Source organism: Amblyomma maculatum, chromosome 1 (assembly GCF_055883805.1).
Source record: "Amblyomma maculatum isolate TAMU_Amacu chromosome 1, ASM5588380v1, whole genome shotgun sequence".
Taxonomy (NCBI): domain Eukaryota; kingdom Metazoa; phylum Arthropoda; class Arachnida; order Ixodida; family Ixodidae; genus Amblyomma; species Amblyomma maculatum.
In genome coordinates, this window is record NC_139344.1 from 88,629,848 (window position 1) to 88,643,184 (window position 13,337).

Here is a 13,337-nt window from a genome sequence, read left to right on the forward strand (position 1 = left end):
TGCGGGATCGAATCCCGAGTGCTGCAGTCACTTTTCGATGGAGGCGAAAAGCAAGATGCCCGTGTGCTGTGCAATGTCGGTGCACGGTAAAGAACCTCAGGTGGTCGAAATTCCCTGAGCCCCCCCCCCCCCCCCTACTACGGCGTCTCTCATAGCCTGAATCTTTTTAGGGATATTAAACCCCACAAACTAAACTAAACCGAATTTCTAAACTTCGCCTCTTTTTGCCTTTTTTATTTTGCTGAACTTGGGAGCCTTTCTTTAAGGTGTTTTACAGCCTTGAAGAAAACGAAAACATAAAATCTATTGGTAAATGTCAGTGCCCTTGGCCACCCATGGTGGTACTTTCCATGCTCACATTTTGCGGTAATCGCTCACATGAGTTCACTGGCATTGACGATGACTTTATAGAGGATGGCATTTATCTCCCATCTTCAGAAAATGGCAATAAGTTCATTTAACGACTCTGCTGAAGCTGAAGAGGCCAGAAAGGAGGGTGTATATTGCTTAAAGACATAGCAAGTAACCATGGTTGCTGCATAGAAGAGTATTGTGAATGCTTTCTTGCACAGTCGTATTATCACTCAAGGATGAACAAAACCAAGGGTGAGGCAAGAATAAGTGTGCCACTAAGTGATTATACACAGCATTTGGTTTCTTTGCAATGCCTGAAAATCATAGAAAAATTCCTGACCGCTGTGATTGTAGGGAGTGTAAAACTTCACAACTGTAGACGGTTAAACAGCCTCTAAAACTTGCGCCAGAAAGGGTTACCTGCAGTCTTGTATTTTGATGCACCTCTAAATAGTTCCTCTTGACATCCTGTTGTAGCTTATAGCTTCCACCGTTTACAGTTTCTTATAGAAGTTGTGTATTAAGCTGACTGAGACATGACATGCTACTTTTATTTTTGACATCCTCAGTACATTCTAAATTGCCAAGTCCTTCATGTTTGATATTGTATCAAAAAGTGGTTCTTTTTTGCATACAGATTTGCATTCAAAGTTCATAGCATAATTCAGAAATGTTATACAAACATCTTGTTAGCAATATAGCTGTGCAAGGAATTCGTTGTGATACATCAGTGCAGTGCTGTATGGCATTTGCCCCCCCCCTCTCGATTTTTGTGCTTCAAAGTTGTTAACCATTGATTCATGAATCCTCTTGTCTTTTTCAATGGTTTGCTTTGTTTGGCTTGCCAGGTTTCTTGTGAGCTTCTTGGTGGATGCACGTGGTGGCGCCATGCGTGGCTGCCGACACTCTGGCGTGAGGGTGATCATCCCGCCGCGCAAGGCACAGATGCCCATGCGCATCACATGTCGCTATCTGCGCAAGGAGAAGCTTCCTCACCCGCCTCCACTGCTTGAAGGGGAAGCGTGCGCCTCACGCATTCTTGAGGTTGGGCCTGCAGGAGCCAAGTTCCTTGGGTGAGTTATTGTGCACGGGGAAGGGAAGGCTGAAGAGGACCTCAAACCACTCGAGTTTTTCTTCTGGCCATGGGCCTAATGTGCGTTTTATTGACACGTGCAGGCCAGTGATTCTGGAAGTGCCACACTTTGCATCACTGCGAGGCAAGGAGCGAGAGATTAGCATTCTGCGCAGTGACAATGGGGAAACGTGGAAGGAGCACACTCTTGAGGCTTCTGAAGAAGCCGTCCAAGAGGTGCTGAATGAAAGCTTCGAAGGAGAAGGTGGGTTGGCAATCTCCTCCGGTTTTGTTTTCAGCTTGCCTTTTTGTTATGTTTCGTACTGTACTGGTCTTGCTTATCGGAGAGCATTTTGGTTTGTTCAAGGTTCATTAATTGAGATAGATGTTACGCAGTAGTTTGCGGGAAGAATGCAGGCACAATGATGAAAATGAGAGCATAACTCTGCAATAGTGGAATGGTATTGATTCAAGAATGGGTGAAGCGATTTGAGAAATTGCAAGAAATCTGTCATATTGTGCTGCATGCAGCATTGTTACAACGTTTCCATCCTCTGAAAGGCACAGTGGCTGATTTCTTTCTAAATATTCCATGCTGAAAAATGCTCAAGTTAACCGTGCATGATATAAATTTATGCTCTTCATTGAAAAAGTAATTTTGTTGAGTTCGTGTTATTTGATGCACACTGTGGCCTTTGGAGGAGGAAATATTTTCTATGAGCTTGTTCTTCAAAAATGTTGCTTCTGCTTTGAAGCAAGAAGGTCTTTGACAACATTTGTTAGCAGAAAAGGCTTAAAGATATGAAATTCTTTTGATGTGTTCATGGGCATAATAGCTGCTTTGTCTATCGTGCAAAACCTTTGGTTCCAGTGAGCTCATGCTTTTGTATTGAGCTATAACCCTAGCCTCAAAAGCCATTGCTCATTGTTTTATATGAAAAGAAGTATATTGAACTTTCTCAATTGTCCTTCTGAAATAGCTGGGCACAGAGAAATGTACATATATTGTCTTTTTATGTGAGCAACCAACAAGCACAAAGGTATACCGTTTTCATAACGTTGCTGAAATGCTAGAGACGCTTGTTTTCAGCCTGGTATTCTTCTGCTCATAGCACAGGTTCACAGGCTACAGCTTTTGCATTCCCAAACATTTTGTGGTTCATGATCAGTACATATAGAGGAGGGTGGCGTGGTTCATGGTGGTTTACCATCAAGATTGAAATCTGCTCAAGGAGCTCTTCTTGGAAAGCTAGGGGATCAAACCTGGCTCGATGTACTTGAAAGGGGTTTGTGCTTGTTTGATGTTCTGAAAAAGCCGCCACACGAGCTGGAGCTTTCCTTATCACGGCTAACTTGCATTGCTAAATTCTGCAACGTGCAGGAGCACCGGCAAAGCATTTAAGTGGCTTTTGCCATGGTAGAAGCAGACCACTGCAGATGTTTCCCACACTTCAATGCAGCTTCAGCCGGGGAGTCTTCATAATGTCCACTTGCCTCATAATGCCTCAGCCCATGAACTTGAGGATTTCATTTGGAGTCACTTCTTCCTAAGAACTTCTTACGAATGAGCACGCGTTGCTTCCTGCAAAATCTGTGCCCCAGCATACCTAGTTGCGTTTTCACAAATAGCTTCTATGGCTTGGGTTGAGGAAAAGATGCTCAGGGGAGCCAGAAGTTTCTTTGATCCGATTCTAGATGCCACGCCCACATCTTCGCTTGGGTGCACACCAGGTTCCTGTTTAAGTGAAAACTCTACACGCTTCTGCGCCGGCGGAAGCAGGACGTTATCATAGGTTGTGGAAACCTTACCGACCAGAAATAAAACTGGGAGAATCAGTAGTGATTGTGCATACGTTTTCAAGAGCGAGCAGGAACTGAAACTGTTCTCACGTTCAGCCATTAGTTGATGTTCCAAGTAGTTGTCCACCTCCATTGCTGTCTGAGGTGAAACTGAGGCTCCACAGTTGTCTTCCGACCCTTTGCCGCAACAGCCGTCTTGACATCGATTTCTTTGCGTGGCCTGATGCGAGCTCGATGGCATGTTTCTCAATCTCAGCTGCCGCCTCTTTCCAGATAAAAATCTTCTATATATCACTGCATCCTGAGGAAAAAGCAAACTACACTAAAATTAACAGTGTATTTCTTAAACTACCTTTTATAGACGACGAGACGTGTTCCAGCATACGGTGCATGCAAAACCACAATTCATATATGAACAATGGCCTATGGGGCTGTCCCGGAAAGGTCAAGGTGCTAATGACATCATTTGAGACCGGTAGTTTTCAACTTTGTAATTTCATGCCGCAGATGTCGACAAGGCAATTAAATATGTGTTAGAATTACATTGATAACCTTGACATTAGACTGTCATTTACTCTTTGAGCTTTTTCTTTCTTCTCTGTAAGAATAAATTGAAGAGGGTCAGACCGCAGATGGGGTTCACACGTTGCCCTGCTGACTTTGGGTTTTGTGGTGCTTTCCAACAGAGCTGAGTGCCCTCGAGGACCTGCAGACCAACCGTATAGTGCGCATCCTGACGACGGACTTCCCCCAGTACTTTGCGGTGGTGAGCCGGACAAGGCAGGAGGTGCATGCGGTGGGTCCCGAGGGGGGCCTGCTCAGCTCGACAGTGGTGCCCCAGGTGCAGGCCATCTTCCCGGAGGGCGCCCTCACCAAGAAGATCCGCGTGGGCCTCCAGGTAGGGCAGCCACCACCGTACCTGGCACAGGCCGAGACACTCAGCGAGGCCGACGAGGAGCCCCCCGCGGGTCGGGGGCCCTCGCGCTCGAGGCTGGGCCGCCTGTTGCCTGCCCGAAAGGGCGCGCGCAGTGACCGGAAGCGGCCCCCTCGCAAGGCGGGCTTCTTTGCACAACTTGTGAGGAGAACCTGGCCTCGGCTGGCTGTCTTCTCACATGTCTGATGATTGATGGGCTTTTCCGCACTTTGGGCTCGTGTTGCAAGGGGGCGAATGTTTGCTGCGCAGGGCTGTTGTAAAGAGATAGAAGCACGGCATTAGTATGAAGTGTTGCCAAACGTCTTTTTTTATGTTACCTCATGAAACCATCTTAAGGGTGCATGCTGCTGCTATGGTTTTTATGGGTTTTGAGGTGATTGTGAGCTCTGAATATATCATGTCACATTTCCATTCTCATTTTGTAGTATTTTTCATTCAGTACGCCAATATGGCGTCATTTTTCATGGTATTGATTATTGACAACTCTAGACAAGAATGGTGGTGTCAAGTAATGCAACATAATAAGCAAAAGCCAGCGCTTTCTTTTGTTAAAAAAAAAAATTAGTACGTGCTTGAAACTCGAGCAAGACAGCTGCTTGAAATGAAATGAAGTTTGGACTTCTTAAAAGATGTTTCAAAAGTAATTACAAAAAGATATTAAAAATAATTGCTATAAGAAAAACAAGAGTGCTTCAAAATAAATTACAATAATAAAACCAATAGGTTGCATTATGTCACTGCCTTTTAATGTTTTTGTGTGTACATTTCATGCAATACTCAAGTACAATAATCCCACCTTGAGGTTCAGCGATTTAATTCTAAGTGCAACTGGCTTGGATTTTATTGGTGAGGTTTGGTTACTGTGCTTTATAAATTCATAAATGATTTAGTCGAGTTTTCACAGAAAACGAAACATCTAAAAGCTTTTATCTTTTGCAGCTTGAAATTCATAATACCCTGCGTTTTGACAGGAACCTTCTTTTTTTATCTCATGCATTTTGCTGACACTTTCTTGTTAACTTTGCTGGAGCCTTATAAAGTCTTCTAGTTCTTTGCACCTAATTGTGCAGCCAGGCAGCGTTGTATTTTAGTGCAAATGAATTTGAAATTTCTTCATTTTGTAGCACATGAGCTGGTGGCATCGTAACTGAAACTACATGCAGGGAAATTTAAATAAATAACGGATTCTCGCAGATATTTTGAAAGACGGTTTTTTTATTGATCAGGTATAGTCACTGGTAGAACATTGGGTGCATATGATAGACTGGGTAATCTGTGCTAGACTTTGCATTCTCGTGTGAGGTACACAATTTGGTTTCTCGAGCAAGACAGCTGCTTGAAATGAAATGAAGTTTGGACTTCTTAAAAGATGTTTCAAAAGTAATTACAAAAAGATATTAAAAATAATTGCTATAAGAAAAACAAGAGTGCTTCAAAATAAATTACAATAATAAAACCAATAGGTTGCATTATGTCACTGCCTTTTAATGTTTTTGTGTGTACATTTCATGCAATACTCAAGTACAATAATCCCACCTTGAGGTTCAGCGATTTAATTCTAAGTGCAACTGGCTTGGATTTTATTGGTGAGGTTTGGTTACTGTGCTTTATAAATTCATAAATGATTTAGTCGAGTTTTCACAGAAAACGAAACATCTAAAAGCTTTTATCTTTTGGAGCTTGAAATTCATAATACCCTGCGTTTTGACAGGAACCTTCTTTTTTTATCTCATGCATTTTGCTGACACTTTCTTGTTAACTTTGCTGGAGCCTTATAAAGTCTTCTAGTTCTTTGCACCTAATTGTGCAGCCAGGCAGCGTTGTATTTTAGTGCAAATGAATTTGAAATTTCTTCATTTTGTAGCACATGAGCTGGTGGCATCGTAACTGAAACTACATGCAGGGAAATTTAAATAAATAACGGATTCTCGCAGATATTTTGAAAGACGGTTTTTTTATTGATCAGGTATAGTCACTGGTAGAACATTGGGTGCATATGATAGACTGGGTAATCTGTGCTAGACTTTGCATTCTCGTGTGAGGTACACAATTTGGTTTTTCAGTTATCTGTCGTGGAAATTTATCATAACATTGCAAGTCAGTGTTTGGTCATATTTTTCTTAAAACAAGAAACTGGATAATAGGTCTCTTTAAGTTAGTTGCCAATGGACCTGAATCCATAGTTTAGTAAAAGAAAATAAAAAAAATAAAATTTTCCAATAATCTTCTGGACTCTTCTGAATCCTAGGCAGGCATTTCATGTGAGCATTAATGTTGTATTGTTCGAAAGAACTGCGCTGTGGCATGGAATCTTCAAGGAACATTGGATATTAAATAGATCGAGGATATATGCGCATTGCAGACTAATGTAAATGGGCTTCTTTCTTTGACCTATTGGCTGACAGTTTCTGCGGGGGTGTGCCAGCTGGCCGAGACAGTTGGTTCTAGAAGAGAGGTTGTGTGTTGAATAACGCGTGTAGTAAGCATATTATTTTACTACTCTAAATGGAGATATTTTTGTGCGGTGTGGACTTTCACGTACCGTAAAGTAGGCACTTGAATGTAAACGCGTTAAGTGGACATCCCACGTCTGGCCTTCAGTGTGGGGAAGCAGTGGTTAGGGATAGACTTCCCATGGGAATATAGAAGTCATGCTAACGTTGCATTTTCCTTACAACATTGGCTATTGCCAGTGGGAGCTTATGTCTTGTGATTACTTTGTGTATATATATATATATATATATATATATATATATATATATATATATATATATATATATATATATATATATATATACTCAGCATTCAGTTAATCATTTTGAGCTAAAGGTATGCTGGACTAATTTTATTGCAACTTATACTCACTATGTTCAAATCGTTAGTAAAGAAAATGCTTGCAGAAGCAAATTTAGATTTACATTGAGGCACAATGAGTACTTTTCAGGAACTGTTTTGTCTGCTGAGTGAATGACGCATGAGATTTTTGCGTCTCGAGGATTTGATGACCTTTCCCGCCGGTAAAAACCTGCTGAGGTAGTAGTTACTTAAACAGGGTTGCCGCAATTACAGATGCAACTAGCTCTTATGGTTGTGAGTTTATTGTCTTTGTAACAAATTTCTGGCTTTGAGGAAGCTAGAGAGATAGACAAAAAAGGTAATTTTCTGAAGATTGCCAGTAAATAACTTGAAACTTTGTTCAGGTTTTCAGTCCTGTGATTCATTTCTGTGATATTAGTAACTGTTTTTGTTATGCTGTTTATTGCTACGGGACCATAAGGAAAATTTTATTCAGAGGTTTTATTATATATGTATATATATGTTTTTATCGTTTGAGATAAGATTATTATATGTGATATGTGTTCAGCCCTCTGATTCTAGTAATTTTTGTTTTAGTATTTCTTCAGTGTTGAAAATTGTTCTGCCCCTTTTTTTTTATTTTGATACTTCATAAAATTTCCGTCTGTAATGAACTGCTTCTTTAGTTGAGGAATGATGAAAAGGATTTTTTGAGAGGTTGTGGCTCTTGGTGCAGTTTTTGTTGTCCTCTTATTAACTTCTATTAACTTCTCTTATTAACTTCTATTAGTATTATAACTTCTAGCCCGCACTGGCAGCTGAACTGTTGTGGCTGGAAGCCTTTGTATAGCATCACAAGGAGCATTTCCAAGGCACCATTTGAGCAAACGCGAAAGTTGTCTGCCACTTGTAGAGCCATCGTATTTGGATACTGGGATGATTGGAGAAATGTGTGAATGGTCATTGCCGTAGTGCAGCTGTAGTTCAAGTTTCCATTGATATCCTTCATGATTTTTGACCTTGAGACAGCTAATCCTGGAAATTGTTCTATTAATGTTTTTACTTTGTACTGGAAGGTTTCTAATGGTAAACATTTTATTTATCATCATGGGTACTTCATTTAATTGATGACTTTTTTGCTAGTAATTGATTAAATATTGGGTGAAAAATTTTCAAACTGTGTAAACCTGCTAAGAGCCGGAAAACACTTGTTTCTTCATTTGTGTTGTAGCACATAATTTTATTACTTAAACTTTTTATTTATGTGGGGTACCATTTGCACATATGCTTGCTTTGTAGTCTTATGTACCTTTAGTACCTTTAGCACCAAGTCATGAGCAGAAGAATAGATCTGTAGCAAGAAGGAACTCTCAATCAAGGTGCTAATAGACAAAAGAAAAGACAAAAGAAAGTGAAAATATAAAGCTGTGAGATGCAAAGAGAAAATATTTCTAAAAGCCGAGGTAACAGCGGATAGCATAAATGATATGAACTTAAAGTACCTTCAGATCTTAAAATCAGCACCTAGGAATTAGAGAGAGAGAGAGAGAAAAAGTAATTGACAGGAAAGGTGGAGAGGTTGGCTGGTGGTAAGGTGACCCTGGGCCGCTAGCGCACGTTTGGGCAAGAGAAAGTAAAAGGGAGAGTTAAAAAAATTTTCAATCTGGGGACTTAGGAGGTGCAGAGGACCAGTTACAGAATTTTTTTTATGCTCAGTAAAGTGCAGAGCAAAACAGAGAAAAAGCACAAAGTTTGGCACCGTGATTAGTGAGAATGTAACATACTGGAGACTTGTTAAAAAAATCACCTCGCTTGCTTTCCAAGGTTTAGCGTAAAAGAGAAAAATGTAAAAACATTTTGTATCGTTATCTGTTGAATTTCATAAACGGCAAGGAACTTGATATGTATTTCATATATTGCTTTACATTTTATTATTTTGCCAGGTAATCATTTCTATTTGCACATCTCTCGTAGCCTGAGTCGCTTTGGGATGTTAAACCCCATAAACCGAACCATTTTTATATGCAACTTTAACTGCTGCAGTGTTTATTGCATGTGGTTCATTTTAGTTTTCAGCTGCACTGAGGAGTTATTACTGTTCCACAAAATTCATGGGGGCCCACTGCATTGTTGTTTGGCTCTTTCATTCTGTCTCTGCATGAAGTCGTGGAGATCCTCATACTTGTATTTAATTTGTTGGTAGCAAGTTGCCGGAAACGTGCTCCTTGAGATTCCAATTTATCAAGTGCGACTATAATTATAGAAATAGTCTTCCTTCTGAACTTGCAATGCCATATTTTTTTTTGGCATCTTCGAAGCTTTCCTTAGCCGTGGGTTCTTCGGGAAGTTATTCTGTTGATGGGGGGGGGGGGAGGAGGCGAGATATTCAACATATGTGTGGTATTTAATTTTGCATTTTAACTGGTAACCTTGGAACTTAAAGTGCTCTTGTTTCTGTGCTGTGTGAGCACACAGAGCATGGTCACTTCAATGTGCAGGGTACATTAAAATAATGTTTCACATAATTTCGCATACAGTGAAATAATGTTTTTATAATTTGGCTGGAAGGGTAGCTGTATATGAACCTGAGTCTCGCAGATTCTTTTTTTCCCTTATACTGCCCATAGCAGCCTAAATATTGACATGCTTGAGGCTACTTTCCTGTACTTTATTCAGTACTATTTCCACAAGCACACTCCACTTCATGAGTTTAGCTTGGGTGTAGTACGAATCAAGGTGTAGACGCTTGATCTTCCATCATTCACATGGTTTTATATGTAACTGACCACTTTAGAAGTGCCACTTTTCCTTTTGGTTCTTTATTCACCGGCTTTCTTCTGAAGCATTGTGTCAGCAGTGTTTGTTGTAAGGTCTGAAATTATTTTTGTATCAATATGAATACTGAGTTTTTAAGTCATGCAACTTTTTTTTTTTTTAATTCCTGCAAATCTTTATGGATCTTTATTAAACTTTACTGAACCTTTGTGTTAAATGACTTACTAATTCTACAGTTAAGGAATCTATTTTTCACAAAAAGGAATTTTATGTGCTTAAAGCCCATCGCAGATAAAAATAAGGCGATCTGCAATGAACATATCTTTCAGACATTTTTCTCTTGCATATGCTTGACTGCTGTATATGAAAATTATTTTTGTACGGTGTCCAGTTTTCTGCCACAAGGTCACTTGCGATTGTTGTAACTGTAACTAGCACTCCATTACTTTGAGGGCTGTTTTCGTGATATTGGGGCATGAATTGAGATATTTGAAACTGCTTTTTGGGGATGTGAATCTGCAAAGATTCACATCCTCATTAGTTAGTACTATAAGCACCACAGCACAGTCTGCCCCAGTTAAGACAGGGAATTTTGTTTCTGTGTGCTAAAATTTTATGCTATGGATGAAAAAGATTTTGCCATAAGTTGTGTTGGTAGGCTCACATGCCTCATGCAACTTACCTATGATGTACGTGCTACACGGTGTGTAGATTTTGTACTGTGAAGTACACACAAGGCTTGTTGGGTGGTAAGCCTTTCTGTTTGAGTGAAGGCGGCGACGAATCTTGAAATGGCGCTATCTTGGCAGCATTGTTTGGGTCTCTGGAAAGTGGTAGTGTGGCCACACTTGTAACACAGTGTCACTGCCAGCTCTTATTCTCTGTCTTTCTTCGTGGTGCTTGAATCTCACTTCCGCAGTTGTGCGTATTATGTGGCATTTGCCGGAGCTTGAAGCTAAGTCATGTTTTACAGTTTTACACATTTTACACATGCTCGTACATGCAAATCTTGCCATGGGTGATGCTGGGATGGCCGGGCGGCATTTTATTGGAACTTAATAGAGCATGTGGTGACTTGTACTTTGTGAACAGCTTTAGTGGGTTTTCTTCTGGTACTTTCGGCAATTTTGAAACGAAATAAGTTGGTGGCAATCGCATTTCTCGTGTGTCACGCCCACTGTGCAACATTCTGTGTTGTCTGTGTGACACGTCTAGTTTAAATTGCTGCTCTGAATTGATAAATTGTGTTTGGGGTCTCATTGCTATCTATTACAGGCAGACAGATACCAAAGAGAATGCAAATAATAAACAGTGTATTGTTTTTTGCTTCTCAGCTCGAAGGTAGCTGATTCTTTCAATTGGAATTGTTAAGGAATACTAAGAAGACATACTGTTCCTTCAAGATAAAAAGAAATGTTCATAAGGATAAGCAGAAGTTAGATGCACCCTGCAGAGCTGTTTTGCATGTAGTATTTTAGTCTCAATTCTATGCAGCGTCTAGTCCTCTAGAATAATTTCTTTTAACCTTTCAGATCTTTTTACTGGCTTTTAGAAATATGTAATTAGTCTAGCTGCACTAGTCATCAGTCGCATACTTTGCACTCTTTTGAAATGTCGAGTAAAGTGGGTGTGGCTTGTTTAATTTTAGTTTCAACATGCTCCAAAGCTTGCCATTCTTTTTAAAGCACTGAACCGAAAATGACCTTAGTTTTTCGATGCACAAGGAAGAATATTGTTGGCTTGTGATCTTTTGTTTGCTGTATAGATTAGTCAATATAGTGCTTTGACTGATTCTTGAAAATTTAATAATCCATATGCAAAATGTAGGTTTAGGGGCTTGCATGAACAAGTTGGTCGGACAGTTTTCTTTTGCATGGCCAAATAAATCAGTCCTGTGCTATGAGCATTTGGATAAATATAAAACATTATTAGCCACCCGGTGCTGTTTGCATATCTATGAAACATTATTTGACTTAACAGAAATAAATCTGTTGGCATTGGCTGTTAGTATGTCCATATGCAAAGCTATTAGAATTTGAGTTACAGGTAGAGGGTTTTATGACAGATTGTAATACAGTTTGGTTTATGTAGTTTCACATCTAATTTAAGCAATTCCTTCACACCATCATCTTTACAATGCATAGGTGTGATTTCATGGCTTTCATGTCTGAAAAAATGCGTTGTGGTTGCATTCATGAATGAAATTTTGTAATTTAATAACTATGGTGACATTTTTGTGGCCACATACATTACGTGGTCATACTTTAGTGCACTACACTACATCTTATTTCCAGTGCTCTGTTTACATCTGTTTTAAACTTGCGCATTTTCTTTTATATGCCAGATAAGATGTATGCAAACATCACATTAGCTTCTAGCTTTTTTTTTTTTTTTATGAAGTGGTGTCTTCTACATGTATTGATTGGAATAAGCTTAGATGATTTTACTTAGTTCATGTCAATTTTATTTGCTGTAGAAACTGATTTGATGCATTATCTCATTGCTTTAAATGGGAACACTTTGTGGGTTAAACACAGATAAGAAAAAGAATGGGACAAATGCATAAGTGAAAAACATTCTCCTCTCTTGTCCATTTTTGATTCGCACAATGTTTCTGTGAAGAGAAACGATTAACCAATTTGCCCATCAGTGTAATTATTTTATAACCTGGAGTCTTGCCTGCAGCTAGTACATTTACCCTTTTGGCGCAGTTTTAAGTAGATGTTCAATATTTAGGCATCTTAGCTAGGGGATTATATAGTTCATCTGAAATAGAGTGCAAACTTAGATTAAGGGGGCTAAAGGGAGACGCACGTACAGGCACTCTGGTCAGTCTTTGTGGAGGTACTGGCTTGTTGGTAGTCCATTCGCTTAGATGATCAGTGCTAGAAAAACAGATGCAAAAGATTATAAATACTGTGTGCTGTGTGTCTTCTTTTTTTTTTCTGTGTGTGTGTGTGTGTATATGTGCACTGATTGCGTGCGTATATGAGGGGTGTCAGAAAAGAGTGCTAAACGTGCAAAAAGGCTCTGTAAATTTATAATAAATGAAACTGCTGGCTTGAAACAAAAATGCATGTAAGCCGCGCTGTGCAGAAGTAGTGATGAAGTTGTGACCTGAGGAAGGCTCCATTATCAAATTATAAGGTAAACAATACTCAGGTTATTACTGTCATTTTTCACCGGCAGGTTTAGTTCCGCTGTAAGCACGTAAATATTTCTAACAGTTACAGCGCAAAAGAAAAAATAAATAAATAAAAAAAAGCTAATAACAGTCTTGCCTTTTAACAGTGATTTTCTCCCAGAAATTTCTTGCTTCCTTCTTCCTTTTCTGCATTGGTTTGCTTTGTGGGCCTTATCACCTGTTTAATGCAGTTTTTTTCAGCAAACATAGTTGTGATTTTATTTTAGAAGTTGTCATGGGTTAGAAGTTGTCATGGGGGTGGGGGGTATGCCACAACATTGTCATTTTAGAGAACATTTTTTTGAGCAGTGTATAGTATTTTAGCCTTAAAATCCTTTATCGGGCTAAAATATCGCAATTATTAATCTGTGAGTGCATTTCCCCATAAGTACAACAGCACAAAACTCTAATATTGGAGCTTT

General features: G+C 39.6%; 1 protein-coding gene across 1 annotated transcript in view; it reads left to right on the forward strand.

Annotated features, from left to right (window-relative positions):
- LOC146203107 (uncharacterized) overlaps positions 1 to 13,337 on the forward strand; it is a 239,886-nt gene that overhangs the window by 85,638 nt on the left and 140,911 nt on the right. The window contains exons 23-25 of the mRNA XM_084588528.1: positions 1,203 to 1,427; positions 1,531 to 1,691; positions 3,913 to 4,124. Coding sequence (XP_084444654.1) covers positions 1,203 to 1,427; positions 1,531 to 1,691; positions 3,913 to 4,124 — 598 coding nt within the window. The remainder of the gene's footprint in view (positions 1 to 1,202; positions 1,428 to 1,530; positions 1,692 to 3,912; positions 4,125 to 13,337) is intronic.